Below are 13,969 nucleotides of genomic sequence, written 5' to 3'. Positions count from 1 at the left end.
CGAATTTAGCAAGTTTATTTAGGGGTGTAACGGTACACGTATTTGTACCGAACCGTTTCGAAATCCAAGTTCCCACATGAACATATTAAGAATTCAGTTAATTTTAATCACGAAATTCAAACAATACAGGCTGTTTTGACGCTCTTTAATGTGGCGTGAGAGATCACTGTATAGCCACAGAAGCGCGGCGCGCGAGTGAACGCGACCATCTCTTCCTAGTCAAAGAATAAACATGAATTAACATCTGAAGGTATGTTGATGATACATTACAACTTACTGAAATGTATCATGTCGTGTAATCGCTCAATCAGTGTTTCAATGGTGGAAAGACGTCGAAAAAACAGCTTTTAAACAATGTCACATAGCATTACATTTACCTCAGGCAAGTCATTCATTGTGTACACAGCTGGTTAGTCCACTAGAGAAATTAATTAATTCACGAAATATATGCACTATATTAGCCTATATATTCATTCAATTCTACTTAACCTGTTAGTGATGTCTTAAGTATTTAATGTATGTTTAAATAAATCTGCCATGAAAAGGACGGTGATTATATTTCAACAACGAATTAGAGTCAAAACATAATGCAAAAACTGCCTTATGTGAAGTTTGCATGTTTGCATACAATGTGTGTGTAATATATATATATATTACACACACATTGTATGCAAACATGCAAACTATATATATACACATATATATATCTATATACACATTGTGTATATATACAGGGACTGTGCTCCTCCGCAGCGGTTCCTACCAGACCGGTCTGAAATAGGGCTGTCAAAATTGCTCAAAAATGACGTTCGAATATTCCCTCTAAAAAAAAGCACGAATATTCGAACTATTCGAACATCTGGTTGCGCATTTTATCAATGACGCGCATTACGTCAATAACAGGACAAATGAATACAAAGAGACATAACTACTTATATAGGTAGTCTATTTAAGTTTAAACATATTTGACAACGTATTACCTACACAAAAACAAGTAAATCAACTAATGGCTAAAGACCGCAGACCTCACTCTCTGTCTCGCCCTCACGCTCTCTGCGCATAACGGTTTAAATGAACACACACATTTTGAGAGCTGATCAAGAGTTTTGTGCAAGCAATTTAAGGTCGCGACTCTTGTCCCAAATATAGCAGGCTTCATTCAGTGATTGAAACAAATATTAATATAAGTTTAACAGCATATTATTGAACGCTCCGAGCGAGCTGTGCTGTGGTAAACATGGAACTTTTCCTTGACATGAAACGGTAAATAATCAAACCAGTGGAAGCAGTGCATTATCCTTTATTCATGCAATATCTATTCAGTCAGTACCTCGGTTCCATTGCTTGACAGAACTCCAGCCTGCCCCATCCACGAAACTGATCGCTCTCATGTCCTTACAAATGAACTAAATTAATTTCTCCGTTATGGCCTCTTGTCGTGTTGCAGACAGAGAGCTTGTGGCGGGCGATGCAAAGTAAGGGTGGTCCAGTTTGCACATACAAATTAGTTGCTTATATGTACAAAACGAGCCTACAAAAGCATAAAAAAGCCCGTTTAATAAAGAAAAGTTCACGACACTAAGTGAAAACTCACTAAAGTGTTTAGTGAAATTAGGAAACATTTAGATATCATAAATTGAGTTGTATAAGTTAACCTTACATTTATTTCTACATACATTTTGTTCTCATGTCACAAGTAATATCAAGGTTTATTTTGATCTGTTTTACATGATTCTTTTGTAGTGTGGTTTTCGGTGAAGTGTACTAAAATAAATATTGTCACCTATGTACATCAGCCCACTTCTTCTCGACTCTTTTCCTGATGGTTTATAGAACAATTACTCCGAGTCGCCATCTGTCGTTTCAAAGAAAAGCACAACGGCGAGCGCGTCAAATATAAACACCTCGTCCGTTTGGGGAGGAGCGCGCGCAGTCAGCGGAGGCTCGCGCTGCGGAGACAGGCCAAAGAACACAAGGCTTCACTCGCAAAACAGACAGCCACGCCTCTACTACTGCGGGCGTTTTTTCCCCCAAATTTTTTTATTTATTGGAATATTCATTTTCACCTTCGAAATTCGTTTTTTAAAAACTATTCGAATATATATTCGAATTTAGAATATTCGTTGACAGCCCTAGTCTGAAATAGTCCCAATATAAACACGTATTATAAGTATTATGATAATGATTCAGGGTAAGACAAAAATCACGGTTTGAAATCATGTTGTACCATGTACATGTTTTAGGCTGTACCGAACCCATACCGAAACATGACTTCAAAACCGAGGTATGAACCGAACCGTCAGTTTTGTATACTGTTACACCCCTAAGTTTATTCAATGACCAATTCATTAAAAGAAGCGACTCAAGAGTAATTTTCTCACGAATCTGACTACACTGGTTACGCTATACATTTGTTTTTGCAAGCAATCATGAGAAGAACTCTTGCTATTATTTTTGCCTATACTCTGTCTTATCCAATCACATTTAATTTAGACTGGCAGCCCATATATCTCAGTTAAAATAGAATTTCTTTGTGGTGGCAGTGTAGATTTAACAGCACCAGTGGAGTGCCGCCGCTTAAAAGCGCTGAAGGAAACGCTGGTGTGTGTATATAGGAGAGTGAGACTTGTGCACATTAAAAGCACATGCTGTGAGTCTGAGGGTTCCCATTGTAGAGCAACTACTTTAAAGGAGGCTATTAAATTAGATTTTTCCTGGAATTAAATCTGAAAAACAATTCTAATTCTTGGTAAACAGGAAAACCAACACCACAGATCATAACACATTCATTACGTAGACAACAAGATGTGATGGAGGATGCATGGGCACATGGTGCAGATTTAGCCTAAATTAAGCACTTGGTAGGGGCTAGATCTATTTGATGTGATTAATTTTATGTTAGATAATAGTTTATGTAACATATCTGATGTTACCTCTTCAAAGAACATTGCATTTGTGCCACCATTGATTAAAAGGAAAGTAAAAGTAATGGCACACCAATTTGTACGCTATTCATGCAAAGTGCACATCCTGGTGAAATAACACAAAAGAAGAGCATGTTATGATGAAAAAGCTGCACTTTCTAATGAACCCTGAGGGAACAAAAGTAAATGTATAATATATTAATAATTAAATTCTCTCAGGTGGATGCATATTCTGCTACTGGGAGATCTGATAGAAGAACTGGGACTGGATTCCCAAAAATCTTCAGAAAGAAGCTAAGAAAATTCTTAAGATAAAATCTAAGAGAGCATTACTTGAAGTTCTCAAATATTTTCTTAAGAACATCTTAATTTTTTTTTAACTTAAGATGATGATGAAAGGTGTTATTTGGTTGAAAGGCGGGTATTGCTGAATGAAAAACACCTCAAAGCCACTCTTTTTGCACAGATTACCACAGACATCATAATAAGCACTGACTATTCTCATCGTGACTGGCTTGATGGGAGTTAATCACTCAGCGTTGTGCTTTTAATGTGCCGTGTAAAGTTAAAATCTTTATTTTAAAAGAGCTGTCTCAAGATGCAGCGCTTTTTCCCATTCATTTGTGCTTCGTCTTACGCTCTCTTTACAGTGAATGTGTCCTGTATCGGTGTGCTGCCTCACTAGTTCTAGCTTGAGTAAGTGCATCATGCATTTGTGAAAACGATCGATCGGTGTCACTACAAAGTACTCCTCCACATTCATGATACTAGTAGTAATATGTATTATATTTAGCTAACTAGTGTTATGTTGTAATGCTTAATATTTGAAACCCAATAAATTCATTAAACATCTTACATTTGGCTATTTAAGAACGGTTGGAGGTTCTTATCCGAACTTTAAGAAGTTATTTACTATGATTTTTAAGAACATTCTTTTTGGGAATATAAATACTTATTACATTTGATCTTAAGAACAATCTTAAGAAAAGTTTTTGGGAATACAAAATATAGTTTTTTTTCTTAAGTTGAAAAATACAAAGAAATTGGCATTCTTAAGAATGAATTCCCTACAAATGTGCTTGAGGCATGATTCATGTGAGAAATGTGAAAGGGCACATGAGAGAGAATAATGGTAAATCCCACAAACCAAAAGGAGGAAGGACTGGCAGGATTGACATCTTTTCTTGAAAATCATCTTTCCTTATCTTCACCCACCCAGGATTCGCCAAACACTCTCTCTGAACACAATGGCTGGGTCTCTAACCTAGCATGCAGCCTGACTAGATGGCATTTTTGGAAACTGAGGCTTCTATAATGCCAAAAAAAATGCTATCTAGCCATGCAGCTTGGTAGGTTTTAAGAGAGCGTTTGATCTTCCCAGCAGTCCTTTCCCATCTGACCCTTTTCCTCTCTCACGCATGACTCATTAGGAAGCAACAAGGGAGTCGTTCTGTGCAACACACTCTCTGACATGCGGCTGCTACTGTCTCCTCCTGCACATCCTCTTGTCTTTATCGATCCATGTATGTGTGTGTGTGTGTTCCAGTGGTACTTTGCTAGTCTCTTCACATACTTGTAAAAAAACATCCTTTATCTCTCTTTGTTTCCATTTACCGTGTAGATGGGGCTTCCGGTCTGCACACGCATTTCTGCCAGCACCCAGATGCCATTGGTGAGTTTGATGGACAGGTACAGCATGTCCTGACCCTCCACTGTTCTCTTGGCTATGGTGAAGATATTACTGCCTTGCAGCTTGTTGCTGGCCGCGTCTGTGAGGAGAAAGAAGTTACTCATTACCAAAACAGACACACACGGCAGGTTTTCTGAAGACAAATTGAACCTGAGTGAGTCTCTATGGCAACTCTGTTTCAAATGTGTATTTTTACTTACACATTGTCATATGAACCAGTCAGTAATTAGTCTAATAAAAAAAAGAATAGTTCACTAATTCATTATAACAATTTAAAATAACTTTTATTTTAAGGGCAAAATTTTCAGCATCATTACATTTTCAGTCTTCAGTGTCCCATGATCCTTCAGCAATCATTCTAATATGCGGATTTGGTGCTCTTAGTATAATTAGTCAATGTTAAAAATATTGCTTAATATTTTTGTGGAAACCGTGATACTTTTTTTCAGGATTTCTGATTAATAGAAATCATTTATTTGAATTTAAACGTTTTTTTTTTTTTTTTAATAGTACAAACATTTTTCTAATAATAATAATAATAATAATAATTAAATGCCCCATTGTCAATTCCTTACATAATTGAATTAATTGAATATATATATATATATTTTTTCACAAGCAGTCTTAATTGAGTTAAAGTGCGAATCTCACTGCGTGACAGTTCTACGTCACTAGAAAATCTCACTGCGTGACAGTTCTACGTCACTAGAAAATACATTTGCATAATGCTGCCCGCAAACAAAGCACTTGCTCTTAGAAGATGGGTCAGTACTCAGTTTATTGGACCAGATTGCTCCTCAGAATCACAACCTACAAGTATGATTAATTATAGATGTATATATTTTCTACAGGGTGTTCAAAATACATAGTTTTGTGTTTTATTTTGTGTATGTTTCCGGCTTACCGACGTTATTACTTTCAAATAGCATAATAGGGGCACTTTAAACAAGTTGTGAGAAAATGGGATGCGTATCAGATCCGCGTCATGTGCAGCAGCGGCAGCTCTTAAAGTGACAGCAGCCTAATAAACCTGCTGCTCTCTGTCATTAAGGATAATCAAATAAAAAAATTTAAAGAGAAAATCATTCACTGCTCTTGACTGAGTAACTTCTGTAGCTTTAATAAGGATTAACCTATATTTAATTTATCATTTATGCAGTGAAGACTGTGAAGTGTTTGATAACTTTATTCAATTTCTTTAAAAATCTCACGTTAGACCTATATAAAAACCTTAAAACCACTGTTTACAAGGTTACATGGGTCAAAAACAACGAAAACAAAAACTTTTGTGTATTTTGACAAGGCAAGTAAAGATCTGAACCGGTCTGACTGGACCAATAGAAAAAAATTGAGCCCTTATATAATGAATGGCACATGTAAATGTGACATTTATTATGGGTTTATGTGAAGATTGTTTTAAAGGGTTAGTTCACTCAAAAATTAATATACCCTCATGTTGTTCCAAACCCGTAAGACCTTCGTTCATCTTCGGAACACAAATTAAGATATTTTTGATGAAATCTGAGAGCTTTCTGACCCCTCCATAGACAGCAATTTAACTACCACTTTCAAGGCCCAGAAAGGTAGGAACAATATCATTAAAATAGTCTTTGTGACTAAAGTGGTTCAAGCAGCGAGAATACTTTGTGCACAAAAAACAAACAAAAATATCAATCGTCTCTTCTCAGCCGTGCCAGTCTCCTACGCTAAATTAGAATGCCAGCTTACCATTGGCCGATGCTGTTCACGTAAGCACCCCGACGCATACGTGTGATGCTGACGCAGGAGCTAGCCAATGGTAGGAGTGTAGGAGACTGGCACAGACAAGAAGAGATTGTTGAATAAAGTCGTTATTTTGTTTGTGTTTTGCGCACAAAAAGAATTCTCGTCACTTCAAAAAAATCAAGGTTGAACCACTGTAGTCACATGGACTATTTTAACGATGTCTTTCCTACCTTTCTGGGCCTTGTAAGTGATAATTAAATTGCTGTCTATGGAGGGGTCAGAGAGCTCTCCGATTTCACAAAAAATATCTTCATTTGTGTTCCGAAGATGAACAAAGGTCTTATGGGTTTGGAACGAGTAATTAATTCACTTAAATTAAAAGTTGTTATTTTTTTTTTATAAATGCCTAATACATGTTAAAATGTATAGCTTTCAAGTATACCGTAAGGCTGAATGGCTATAATTACTAGCTATAACGATAAACAAAAAAATCAATTTCGTAGAGACATCAGTAGCAGTATCGGTGATACTGGCCTTCTTTCATAAAAAGATGCCATTTAACAAATATTTAAAATATAGGCAACTGTTTTTATGTTGTTTCTACATTCATTTGGAGATTACCCCAAACTTGCAAACAATGAGAAACAAAAATGCTGTGTTGTTTCTTTAAAATTTGCACCGCTCAGACTTTCTCTCTCATCACATTCTATTTTAATCAGAATCTGGGCTAACAAAAAAATATTTTGCTGTGGGCAGTAGATTAATATATAACGATGCAGGAAACATCTTTATTTAACATCAAGCCACATGGAAAGAAGAGAGTGTCAAAAAAAAGGACAAAGATTTAAAAAGAGCATTGAAGACACCCACTGTGCATTCATTAGCAATATCACTGAGAGTGTGTGTGCATGTTCATGCCTGTGTGATTCACAATTATTTTATGCAGTTATTTGGAAGAGGATTATTCCCTAAAAACCTTTTTTAGTTAATTCCACCCAGACATGCCAACGGATCAGCACTGCTCTTCAGAGACGACCTCAACAGGAGAGTGTGTTCAGTCAAAATAATACAAAGCTCAGATAAGGGTAGAGCTCTTCCTTTCATCCTATCTTTGCTTATTTGTTTCATTTCCTCTGTTTCATTCCTTCCAATCTCCCTCCCCACCCTTTCCACAATTCACTCATGCATGCATGGCACATATTTATTCCTGTTACCTGAGTTGAGGTGGATGTCTTTGATTTGGAACTGTGCCTCATTGTCATTTGGAATGTCCTTCCAGGTGGCCAGGAACACCTGACGTTCTGAGGAGCAGAGGGACAAAAGGAGTTCATGTGAGAGAAAACCAGTGGAAAAAATGAGGAAAACAAAGAATCTGAAAGCTGCTGCCTTGATGCCAGCTAAAAGGACTCTTTCAGACTGGTTTCAGACTGGCTTATCAGGCACCATATTGTCATGTCTAAAAAAACTTTAGAGATGACCAATGTATACTTAAGTTATAAGTAGGAAAAAGGAAAACATTTTTTACAACCTGCATGGTGCCCCACTTCAGCCATGCCCACATGCCCATATGGGTAATCCGAACCTGATTCAAGTGTGCCTTGATCCATTCCTATCTCTATATTCCGCCACTGTGCATCTGTGTGATATCCTGCAGCAGGGCTCGACATTAATGCTTGTCCTGGACAAGTGGATTTTTTGAAGGGGCAAGTGAAAGAGAATTTTACTTGCCCGATGGACAAGTAGCCTGATAAAACGTCATTAACAAAAATAACTAGGGAATTACCAAAGTGCAAGAATGATTCTGCATTCATTACTGTAAGTGGCGATTGACAGTGAATGATAATAATGTATAACTCACGTTAACTAACGTTGCACTGTTGACGCTCACGCAGCCTCTCAAAGAGAAATCGAGACAAATGTGCACCGCTCACACAGAGAAACTCAGTTAAAGGGTTAGTTCACCCAAAAATGAAAATTCTGTCATTAATTACTTACCCTCATGTCGTTCGACACCCGTTAGACCTCCGTTCATCTTCGGAACAGAAATGAAAGTTGAAATCTGATGGCTCTGAAATGCCTCCATTGGCACAATGGCACGGTTCACTCTCAAGACCCTTAAAAGGTACTAAAGACGTCGTTACAAAGTCCATCTCACTACAGTGGTTCTACAATAATTTTATGAATCGGCGATAATAGTTTTTGTGCGCAAAAAAACCCTAAATAACGACTTACATAGTGATGACGATTTCAAAACAAGGCATCATGAAGCTTCGAAGCGTTATGAATCAGCGAGCCGATTCATGATTCGGATCGCGTGTCAAACCGCCAAACTGCTGAAATTTGGCGATTCAAACCGCTGAATCGACTCGCTGATCAATGGAGGCCTTTCAGAGCCATCAGATTTCAACTAAAATATCTTAATTTCTGTTCCGAAGATGAACGGAGGTCTTACGGGTGTCGAACGACATGAGGGTAAGTAATTAATGACAGAATTTTCATTTTTGGGTGAACTAACCCTTTAACACACTGCCGTAAAAATGTAGAAATGTGGAGGTTATTTATATTTATAACATGATACAGTTGCAACGTCACATTACCAAGAGTGCTGTTTTCCTGAATAACATCACGACTGAAAATGACACTGATTTCATATGACTGTTCCATAAACAATTATTAACATTAAGTCACTTACATTTTAGATGCAATATTGAGTGTTTTTGTTTTATTTCAGCAGCGAAAATAGTTCCAAAAGATCAAAGCAAAACACGTGTCACAGCAACAACGTGTTAGTGAATGATTCAGCGCTTTGAATGAATCGATAGAATCAAAGATTCAATGAACTATTCGTAAACGACTGCCTCATTCTTGAATGAATCAGCGTTTGAACGAATCGACTCAATGACTCACTCATTCAGACGGTCACCTGCTGCCACCTACTGGTGGTTTAGTTTCATCTTTCCAACATTTCTTATTTGTATATTCAAAAAATATTTTAAAACAATCTCATAACATTATTTAATGCAGTTGTAATTTTTCAGTGTAAATTATTTAATTTGACTGGTAACAGCCAGTGTCGTCTTCTAATTTAATGTATTGATCCAATTTAAGAATATAAAAGGAAATCTGAATCATAGCCTATATTTAATAAGATTAGGGGAAAAATGCCCTTTATAAAAGTTAAAAATATCACAAATATGCATATGTCAAAGCTGATTGAACACTGGTGAGAATATTGCTTCAGAATAAATTTTATTTACAACACACACAAAAAAAAAACATTTTTTTCCGGACAAGCACATTTTTTACTCGGACAAGTGGATGACAGATTTTGTCCGAAGGACAAGCGCGTGAACATGCTTAATGTCGAGCCCTGCTGCAGAGACTAGTCTTCTATGCATAAGCGCTCTCTCTCACACTCACTTCTGCCACATAACCACAAACATTCTCTTTTACACACTCATTTTGACACAGATATGGTGCATGTGCGCACACTCTTATGGACATAAGAGCCAAAACTTAAAAACAATAACCACACACAAACAAAAGCAAACACACTCAAAAAAAAATTTGACGGGTTGACATCACAATCACCTAAAGCTTGCCTGAGAGGAGGTGGGCAGTGATTAAAGGAACACAGTCAACACACACACACACACACACACTCACCCATCTTCCCGTCCTCTACAAAGAGCAAGCTGATGGGATACTGGCAGCTGAAGTAGAACACGTCAATGTTATTCTTCACAGCTACCTGCAACACCGACAAAGAGAGAGAGAGAGAGAGAGACAGAGACAGAGAGGGAGAAACACATTATGAGTGTGATTTAAGACACACTGTGGCTGTGGACAAGGCACTCAAAACCCTGTTAAGAGCAGACAGGACATGTCCATAATTTCTGCCACAATAAATGGTCCTCTTTTTCTCCAATGCTTTCAAAGAATGACACAAACAAACACACACACACACACACACCACAGAATAGTAGGGAAAGATGGTCCTTTGATCATCGCTTTCTTTGACATTTTTGTTTCTATCTCTCTTCATTCTTATGTTTAAGTCCCCCTGTGGCTTGGCAAAGGTTGGGTTCAGCTACTGCGCGTGGAGTTCATGTTTGCGCGCCAGTTTGTGAACTTCAAACATGTACGAATGCCTCAGAGGCAGTGCCTCACTAAGATGGAAGATGCCCACTGACAGTTCAAGAAGAAAGTGAGTGAGTGAATATGTCTTGGATAATCAGACTCAAAAACACCTGTCCAAGTGAATTAGTAATATGTTCTATATTATTGTATATATTATTTTGTATAAATGAAAATTTATTGAGAAAAATTTAAGCAAGTAATAAAGAGGCCAAAATCTGTCCAAAGTAATTAAAACAAATCAGATTAAATAAAACCACTGAATGAAATTACTTTCATTGTTTCCATTTTTGTGCAATTGTAGCTGAATAAAAAAAACAACACCACCAAATTTTCATCTGATTATGGCTGTAAATCTTTTGAGAGCATGAGGGATTGGAAGGCAACCAGGGGAGCTTTGTAAAAGCTGACAGCAGGTGCACAGCATCCATCAGAATCCAGACTACAGAGCCCTGGAGAGGGACAGGCAGTCCCACATACTAGACAACCATACCTGCTACACTCCACCTCTGAATAATTCATCCAGCCAAACCGCTCTGAGCTGCACACACTGGCTTTGTTCTGCCCTCACTTGTCTAACTGCAGATAAAATACTAAATAGCACCACCAGGTAAAATAATATAAAAGACAGACAATGTAATGTGAAATTAGAAATCAATCCAAATTTGTCACACTTTAAATAATGGTCCAATTCTCACTATTAACTAACTTTTAACTAATAACTTTTAACTAATGACTTTTGCATCAATAAACTCCTAATTACTGCTTATTAATAGTAAGTTGTTAAAGATAGTTCACCCAAAAATGAAAATTACACCATGATTTAAGAAATCCTGCAGGTCATAAAGAAATGTGTTAATTAAAAATAAATTAAATAAAAAAAAGAAAATTTGAAAGAAAATTAAAAAGAAATGTGTCATTTTAATGCAAACAGTGCACTGTCACTTTAATTCAGCGCTTCCAGCACAGCAAAAAATAAACTCTGCACTGGAAGATGCACCGCTCCTGAAACACACTGGTGGACATCGTATCCGCGTGCAGTGTGAAAAAGCTCTAAACGGTTAACATGGGTACGGGAAAAATATGCACTGCAAACGTAGTATGTGTGAAACAGGCGTTACACTTTCTTAGTAAGTTGAAATACGGAAGGAGGTCCACCGGAAGCTAGATATTTTACTTTATAAAGCTTTAAATATGGATAGTTTTCTTACACAAACCCATCGATTCACTTCAGAAGGCCTTTATAAACACCCTGGAGCCGTGTGGATTACTTTTATAATGGACGGATGCATTTTTGTGGGCTTAAAATTTTGGGCTGCGATTCACTGCCATTATAAAGCTTGGAAATTAAATTGGATATTTTTTAATATAACTCTGATTGTATTCGTCTGAAAGAAGAATGTCATATACACCTAGGATGGATTGAGGGTGAGTAAATCATGGGGTTATTTTTACAATGTTACCATGAGTAACATTCACTTCCTGTGATGCAATTGCAGTGAATAACTGATCTATTATCGGCAGCCACATGTGAAATTAATAATGCCACAAGCCTCTCTGAGACTGGAAGTATCAGCCATTGTAATCCACACATGCAAAGATTGGAAATGCATGGTAAGCCAAAGCCAATCCAGATAAAACAGGATGTGCTGAATCTGTGAGCTGCCTGATATATTATTATTGTTACAACAGTCCTGCAAAAATGGAGATATAAAATTCATGTTGCCTCCTGTGATTTTCCTGAGCTCTCTCAGACACTAAAGCCCCTGCTGATGACTTCAATGATAAGCATAGAGCGGAAAGTGAAATAAATGCATTAACCATTAAATGGCAATCTAAAATGTGCATTCTGAACAAGACACTAACTGATCTCTCTCCAGGATAGCTCAATACATGCATTTAATCTGAAAATGGAATTAGAGTGAGCCCGAGAGGCTCTATAAAATCTTAAGATTAAAACATTATCTTTTTAGTGCTCACACAGAGAGAGAGAGAGAGAGAGAGAGAGAGAGAGAGAGAGAGAGAGAGAAAAACCTATATTTTTCATTTGCTTCATCCAACCAAAACAGTCCCCAAAGCTCAACACAATTTTCTCCCTCTGTTTAATTACTACCAATTAGTGATTGCTCTGTTCCACAATGCATATACCACCGCCTTGTAGTGTGTAGGCTTTGTGATTTATTCCCCGAATGCAGTCACTGGAGAGCAATGTGAATGACTCCACTGAGAGAGATAATTAGGGATGGGAATCGAGAACCGGTTCCATTTTAAAACTGGTTCCAAATTTCCCAAAACCGGTGATTTGATAAGAAACGCACATTTCGGTTACGCTTATCGTTCCCTGTGTGCGTATTTTAATATGATCAAAAGACTCAGAAGCTCAAAAGACTCGCACATTGTTTTCTGTGCTCTGCACACATCAAAAATGTGCACACAGAAAATGTGATTTTACACATTCGAGCGTTAAGAAGACTCGGGCACTGTTTTCTGTGCTGCAGAAACACACACATGGTGCACACACACGTGCGCACAGAACTGCTTCTCAGTGACTAATGCGCGATAATTAGTTCTCTTCCTCGTCTTTTTACAGAGCATACGAATGGACACATACAAAAATATGTCAAAATATTTTTTAAACACAGTCGGTTATGTCTTAAGACAGCTGAAAAGAAAAGATGAAAACGCATGTATAACAGTATGGGATCTGTGCAGCTCTTAATGTGACGGCAGATTATCCTAATGATAACGTTAATCAAACAAAAGACGATGAGAAAATATACTCGTATTAACTTTTGTAACTATATTACTATATTAATAAAATATAGACTATAGTAATAAATATAGACTATTCTGTGCCAAACACAGAATTTTCCGTTATTTGTGAGAAAACTCTTCCCTGCCAAACACAGAATTTTCTGTGTTTCCTTGTGTTCACTGTTAGACACAAACGGACGCCATTACGCATCTTCTGAATGAGTACTGAATCTCCTGATCAAAACACAAGCGAGGAAGATGCAAAAAAACAAGCGATTGTATGCAAGCAGATGCATATGTAAAATAACGGGATCCTCAACATTAAACATCATATAAATCAAAACTGCCCAATGTTACTGAATGAAATGTGGACCCAGGACGAGTTCTAGGACTGTGCAAGCATTAGGGGTGTTGATGGACTCAATCTACTCCATCTGTCTACTCCACTCAGAACAAAAATGTGATTTTCTCAGCTTTTTGTGCAAAATTTAGCTTTTTTTAGAATAAAACTTTGTTTGTTTGTTTGTTTGTTTGTCTAAAAGAAGAGGGTCTGCTCTTTCTTTTGATATATTGCCTGCTCAGATATTCATACAACAAAATATTCTATGGGCCATTACATTTTTGTGAAAATGATCAAAAACCCTGGCGGTGGCGGGCCACTTTTGTTTAAAACGCTGGCAGGGAAAGAGTTAATAAAGTGCAGTGTTATTTTACATTTAATTACAGTTTCTGTACCTGA

At 37.2% G+C, this 13,969-nt stretch overlaps 1 protein-coding gene across 10 annotated transcripts in view; it reads right to left on the bottom strand.

Moving 5' to 3' along the window:
* ap1b1 (adaptor related protein complex 1 subunit beta 1) overlaps positions 1–13,969 on the bottom strand; it is a 52,146-nt gene that overhangs the window by 8,522 nt on the left and 29,655 nt on the right. For all 10 annotated transcript variants that reach the window (XM_079816335.1, XM_079816343.1, XM_079816336.1 and 7 more), the window contains 3 exons: positions 10,006–10,090; positions 7,554–7,640; positions 4,539–4,693 (listed from right to left, as the gene is read on the bottom strand). In XM_079816335.1, the coding sequence (XP_079672461.1) occupies positions 4,539–4,693; positions 7,554–7,640; positions 10,006–10,090 (327 nt within the window). The remainder of the gene's footprint in view (positions 1–4,538; positions 4,694–7,553; positions 7,641–10,005; positions 10,091–13,969) is intronic.

This window comes from Gobio gobio (assembly GCF_949357685.1).
Source record: "Gobio gobio genome assembly, chromosome: 4".
Classification (NCBI taxonomy): domain Eukaryota; kingdom Metazoa; phylum Chordata; class Actinopteri; order Cypriniformes; family Gobionidae; genus Gobio; species Gobio gobio.
Note: the sequence above shows the minus strand (reverse complement) of the source record. Positions and strands in the feature narration are given on the sequence as shown.